General features: G+C 39.7%; 1 protein-coding gene across 1 annotated transcript in view; it reads left to right on the top strand.

Annotated features, from left to right (window-relative positions):
* The window catches only part of LOC106881679 (putative uncharacterized protein DDB_G0294196), a 20,250-nt gene extending 13,567 nt beyond the window's left edge, over positions 1-6,683 (top strand). The window contains exons 2-4 of the mRNA XM_014932145.2: positions 3,501-3,557; positions 4,587-4,725; positions 5,560-6,683. Coding sequence (XP_014787631.1) covers positions 3,538-3,557; positions 4,587-4,725; positions 5,560-5,979 — 579 coding nt within the window. The 5' untranslated portion in view covers positions 3,501-3,537 and the 3' untranslated portion in view covers positions 5,980-6,683. The remainder of the gene's footprint in view (positions 1-3,500; positions 3,558-4,586; positions 4,726-5,559) is intronic.
* Positions 6,684-6,713: the final 30 nt, after the last annotated feature.

Here is a 6,713-nt window from a genome sequence, read left to right as displayed (position 1 = left end):
CCATCCTGAACAGTATCATCACCACCATCATCATCACCAGCAGCAGTAGCAGCCATTTGTTTCCAAGTTCAGAAATTGTTGTTGTTGTTGTTGTTCTTCTTCTTCTTATTATTATTATTAATTTAAATGGTGTCTCTGTCGTCTGACCAACTGTTAATCTATAGTATTGACAATGGTGATGATTGTGGGGGTGGTGGCAGTGATGATTGTGTTCCATTGTGTCTGTTGCGATGATGATGATGATAATCATCATCATCGTCATCGCCATAGACATCCTCTCACAGAAGTCTCGGGCCCCTGGTGAGAACCCCTTATTGATAAATAGCATTAGCGATGACAGTTGAATTGTTTAATGTCTACAGTGATAATGATAATAATGATGATGATGCTGAAGAATCTTCATATTTTGTATTTGCTGAATTTTCTTGAGAACAATCTTCTTTTCTTGGTGGTCAGGCCATATGGGGTCTACATCTAGCATAATGGGTGTCCACTCTGGGATAGTGCTGGCCACCCACAGTGATGATGGCTGTTTAGCTTAATGTTTACAATGATGAGAATGATGATGATGGTAGTGGTGCTGATGACAAAGAATAAGATTATGGTGATGATGATGATGACTGATGATGACAATGATGAAAGCAATGATGATGATGACTGATGATGACAATGATGATGACTGATGAAAGCAATGATGATGATGATAATGATTGGCGATAGCGATGATGATGACAATGATGATGACTGATGATGACTGATGAAAGCAATGATGATGATGATAATGATTGGCGATAGCGATGATGATGACTGATGATGACTGATGAAAGCAATGATGATGATGATAATGACTGATGATAGCGATGATGATGACAGTGATGATGATTGATGATAGCAATGACAGTGATGAAGGCAATGATGATGATGATAATGATTGATGATCGTGATGGTGATGATGATGATGACATTGATGATGATTGATGATAGTGATGACTATGATGATGACAATGATGATGATGATGATGAAAAACAATGAAAGTGAAGACGAAAACAATGAAAGTGATGACGACGATGATAATGATGATAGCGAATGTAGTTGTCAGAAATACAAAGCGACGACGGCAATGATGATGATGATGATGGCGACGACAGTACAGTCATTGTGCTGTTTTACACCTTCAGTAATGATGACACCCTCCTCAACGCCACCACCACCACCCCATTTGAAACAATGTCACTATTGCAACAACAACAACAGCAACACTACAATAGAAACTATATAACGAGTTTTTACCATTGAATAGACATGTTTAGTTATTTTGGGTTGAATTGGATTAAGCTGAACTGGACATAATTAATGAGCTGGGCGAGTGGGAGGGGGGGAACTCTGTGTGTGTGTGTATGTCATCTCTCCTTCTTGTGTGTGTATTTCTGTACACGTGTAGATTTCTCCCTTTCACCTTTTCTTTTATTGCTCTGTGTGTGTGTGTATGTGTGAGTGTGTATCTTTGCATGTATGTATGTATGTGTGGATATACCTATGTATATACGTTATGTATGTATGTATGCATGCCTGTATGTATGTGTGTGTGTGTGTGTGTGTGTGTGTACATATGTATATGTGAATGTATGTATGTCATTCAGTTTATTTTAAGATTTCTTGCCAATAGAGAAAGAACTGGTTTCTAACCTAGATCCAAGGTTTCTTCATTAGAATTTCAACATCATCAACAGGGTATGTATGTATGTATGTGTGTGTGTGTGTGTGTATGTATGTATGTATGTATGTTTTATGTATGTATTCTCATGCATATAGTTGCATATCTAGACATGCTCATTTATACTACTACTACTACTACTACTACTACTACTACTACTACTACACATACAAATCTACACAAACAAGCTTACCCAAGCAGATATACACACATACACAAACCTACACACTCAACACAAATACATACACACATGCATACAACTAACATGCACACATGCACTAACATGCACACATGCACTAACATGCACACATGCACTAACATGCACACATGCACGCATACACATACATAAAAGACACTCACAAACACACAAATCTACACACACACACATGCACACGACACAAGCACGCACACATATACACACACACGCACACACATGTACACAACACAAACATATACACATGCATGCACACACAACACAAACATGCATTCCTGCCACATGCACACACATACCTGGTACTCCATCAGTCACGACGATAAGTGTTCCGGTCAATCCCATCAACGGAACAGCTTGCTCGTGATATTAACATGTAAGTGGCTGAGCACTCCACAGACACGTGTATCCTTAACGTAGCTCTCAAGGAGATTCGACATGACACGGAATGTCACAAGGATGGGTTGTTCAGCAAACGAAGACACCAACATGAACACCATTACATTCACAGATTCCCTATTGAACCTAGTGAAGACGAGACCCTTCAGGCCCTTTACCTGCTCATCAAAGAGAAGCTAACTCCATACAAATCGTATATCCTGATAACTACTGGACTTGTAGTGGAGGCGCAATGGTCCAGTGGTTAGGGCAGCGGGCTCACGGTTATAGGATCATGGTTTCGATTCCCAGCCCCGGCGTTCTGAGTGTTTATTGAGCGAAAACACCTAAAGCTCCACGAGGCTCCGGCAGGGGATGGTGGCGAACCCTGCTGTACTCTTTCACCGCAACTTTCTCTCACTCTTACTTCCTGTAATTCAAAAGGTCAGCCTTGTCACACTGTATCACGCTGAATATCCCCGAGAACTACGTTAAGGGTACACGTGTCTGTGGAGTGTTCAGCCACTTGCACGTTAATTTCACGAGCAGGCTGTTCCGTTGATCGGATCAACTGGAACCCTCAACGTCGTAAGTGACGGAGTGCCAACAACTGGACTTGTGACACTTGTTGCACCAAACCAACAATGTCTGAAGAATGAGAGAGTAGAACAGGTTCAGCACAAACCATACCCTCTATAATAATATACATCAGCACTAACACCATCAAACTTTCAGACAATACATTGAACCGTGGGTAGATGTGGCCCTTTAGCAGCTCATCAAAGAGAAGCTAACTCCATACAAATCCTGCATTCTCGTAAATACTGGGTCCAGTGGCACTTGTTGCAGCAGACCGATATAAGTTTGTAGGATGGGAGAGTGGGACTGACTCTTCGCAATAATAATATCCATCATGAAGGTTGTTCTGCAAGCTGCATTCTACTGAAGACGGACCTTTGTGTCTGAAATATAAAATGTTTTTGCAACTCTATTCTCGGCATTGTTAGAAGCTTTCCTTTTTCATTTATTTTTCTACTTCTATACTACAATGCTTCTAGCAAACTATAATACTCTTCTTTCTCTAGTATTTTCTCTGCTATTTCCCAGACCCAGAACTCCTGGATTTGTTCCGCTTTACATTATCATACTGTATTTGTGGTATTCATATTCTCTCAATTCTGTTCTCTTTTTTTCAGAATTGGTTTTATGTAAGATTTCTCTCAGGAATCTAAAATGTTCAGATACTACTATGTGTGAGTATTACTACTACTATTGTTTTCAGTGGCATACGTTTGTTTGTCCACGAACAAGATATCTCAAGAACCACTGGATGGATTCGGATGACACTTTCAGGGATGTTTAGCCTCATGACTGGCACAAACTGATTAGATTTTGGGATCAATCCGGTACCAGACAAGGATTCTGGATTATTTTTCCGTTTTTTTTTTTTTACTTAATTTTTGAGAGTGGTCAGGTTCATTTTTAGTATTCTTGTTTGTGAGAGCAGTCGAGTTTATTTTAGATATTCTCATTTAAAAAATCATCTCTGGCTAATCGTTGAAAGGACATTGGTGTTGCCTTGATGGAAGTTTGTGCTCTCTGAGTGCTCTTGTTATTATTATTAACTGAAGGTAACGAGCTGGCAGAATCGTTAGCACACCGGGTGAAATGCTTAGCGGTATTTCGTCTGTTGCTACATTCTGAGTTCAAATTCCGCTTAGGTTGACTTTGCCTTTCAACCTTTCGGGGTTGATAAATCAAGTACCAGTTGAATCCTGGGGTTGATGTAATCAACTATTCCCCTTCCCCCAAATTTCAGCCCTTGTGCCTATAGTAGAAAGGATTATTATTATTATTATTATTATTATTATTATTATTATTATTAAGGTGATGAAATGGCAGAAGTTTTCGCATGGCAGGTAAAATGCTTAACGACATTTTGTCCATCCTTGCATTCTGAGTTCCAATTCCATCAGGGTTGGCTTTACCTTTCATCCTTTCAGGGTCAGTAAAATAAAGGGCTGGTTCTGCACTGGGGTCTTTGTAATTGACAAGTCCCCTATCTGCAAATTTCTGACCTATAACGAAAAGGATTATTATTATTATTAATATTTTCAAATTCTGCCTAAGTCGACTTTGCCTTTCATCCTTCCAGGGTTGATAAAATAAGTACCAGTTGCGTACTGGGGGAAGGGGTTAATGTAATCAACAAGAAAAAATAAAAACGAAATTTTTCCAACAGAAATACATTTAATTCTGAGATTTCTTCTTGTTTTCCACAGAGTCATTGTCTTCATTTTTTTGAAAATTTTGTTTTGGACATTTTTCTTTTACCTCCGTTCCCGGAGATTACGATTGCTACAACGACGAGGTGTACTTATAATTGACCGGAGTGGACATTTGACCACAAGTAACCACACGGTAATTTGACAACCTTTCTTCTAATTTAATTTTTTGCTTTTTGTTTTAATCAAACATTTATCTAACCTAGTGGTTAGATAAAGTACCAGTTGAGCACTGGGGTTGATGTAACTGACTTATCTCTACTGCCCAAAATGCTGATCTAGTGCCAAAATTTGAAACCAATATTAACAGCAGTTTAAGATGGCGAGCTGGCAGAATCCTTAACACGTTGGGTAAAATGGTTATAGGGATTTTGTCCATTTTTACATTCCAAGTTTAAACTCCACCAAAGTTGACTTTGTCTTTCATCCTTACGAGATTGATAATATAAGCACCAACTGTCCTCGTGCCAAAATTTGAAACCAGACAAAATACTGAAGGATGACCTCAGAATGCCGAACCTTTCGGACAAAATGACACAGGACTAAGATACCTGGTGCCTTGCTATACTCAAGAAGACCTGTTCCCCACAGCTGATGTGTTAAGGGCCACATTCCCTAGTGACAAGGATTTGGTCTGCAAGAGTCCTGTGCCAGTGCCACATAAAAAGCACTCCTGCCGGTGGCACCATCAGAGTGCACGTATTGGTGGCATGTTAAAAGCACCCAGCACACACTGTAAAGTGGTTGGCATTAGGAGGAAGGCCATCGAGGTATATAAACCAAGCCAGATCAGAGTGGAATCTGATACAGCTCCGGTCAAACAGTTCAACCCATACCAGCATGGAAAACGGACGTTAAAGGATGATAATGATGGTGATGATGATGATTTACATGCATGTTATTTTGTTTTATTTTCTTTGAGTTCAATCATTAAAAATGAATTATCGACGATGTTGTGATTCTCTTTCAGGATTTGGCGACCATAATTGAATACGAGGACCAGCAACGGCAGCATTTCCATAACTTGTCTCATCCCCAAATGGCCGACAGTCCTCCACCTTACTCTGAGGTCGTACAAACTCCCCCACCCCTGTACATTAACCCAATGATCGACCCTCAGAATCCTTCTTCCTTGACGGACACTTGTAAGCCGCCCACCTATGAGCAGGTAGTGCAGCAGCAGCAGCACACGACTGCACCACATCAAGACCAGCAGCAACAACAGCAACAACAACTACAAGATCAATCACAACAGCCGCAGCAGCAACAGCCGCAGCAGCAACAGCCACAGCAGGAGAATGGAATGAATCCAGAGAGAGAATATCCATTATTGAATTCTTCACCGCACCAACATTTGCCGCCACCCCCGCCTTACAGTTGCAATGAGTAGAGCGGATCGGTCATCTCACACTAACAAAACTTAGGGAAATCTAACAGAATCTCATTTTTAATCAAGTGACCCTTGTTGATTGATAACTGACATAGTTGGGTGCTGGTAACAACATAAAAAAAACAACATTTATGACTGTTTAACTGATTAACTGCTGCTAATTGATTTGATTGTGCGTGCACGCACACACACACACACAAATATATATATATATATATATGTGATAAATTGTGATTAGAAGCGATGTTTGTGTGTTTAGAGAGAAATAAGCATATAGATATTTGCACAGTTGCATGACCACAAACACATACGCAATATCATGGCTTTTTCATCTGACTGTATGTGTGTATGTCTAGATAGAGAAACGGACACACATACGCACACATATATATAAATATATATGTATGTATATTATGGAGATGTACTTGCATAGCAAGTGACCTGATCTGAGATCGTGTGCTGGAACGAAAACAATTGCAGCGTGGAAGGTGTTTATAAGCCATTTAAGAAACACACAAAAACCGTTAGATTCACTTCAACATTTAAATTTAATTTGCCAAAATATATTCAGCGCTTTGAGACTGTGCTGCAAAATTCCGTGCTGCACAGAATTTCTTCGGTGAACAGGTTGTGGTCTCAAAGCGTTGAAAATATTTTAGCAAATTAAATTTAAATGTTGAAATGAATCTAACGGTTTTTGCGTGTTTCTTAAATGGCTTATAAACACCTTCCAC

Source organism: Octopus bimaculoides, chromosome 20 (assembly GCF_001194135.2).
Source record: "Octopus bimaculoides isolate UCB-OBI-ISO-001 chromosome 20, ASM119413v2, whole genome shotgun sequence".
Lineage (NCBI taxonomy): Eukaryota > Metazoa > Mollusca > Cephalopoda > Octopoda > Octopodidae > Octopus > Octopus bimaculoides.
This window is presented reverse-complemented; position numbering and strand designations above follow the sequence as displayed.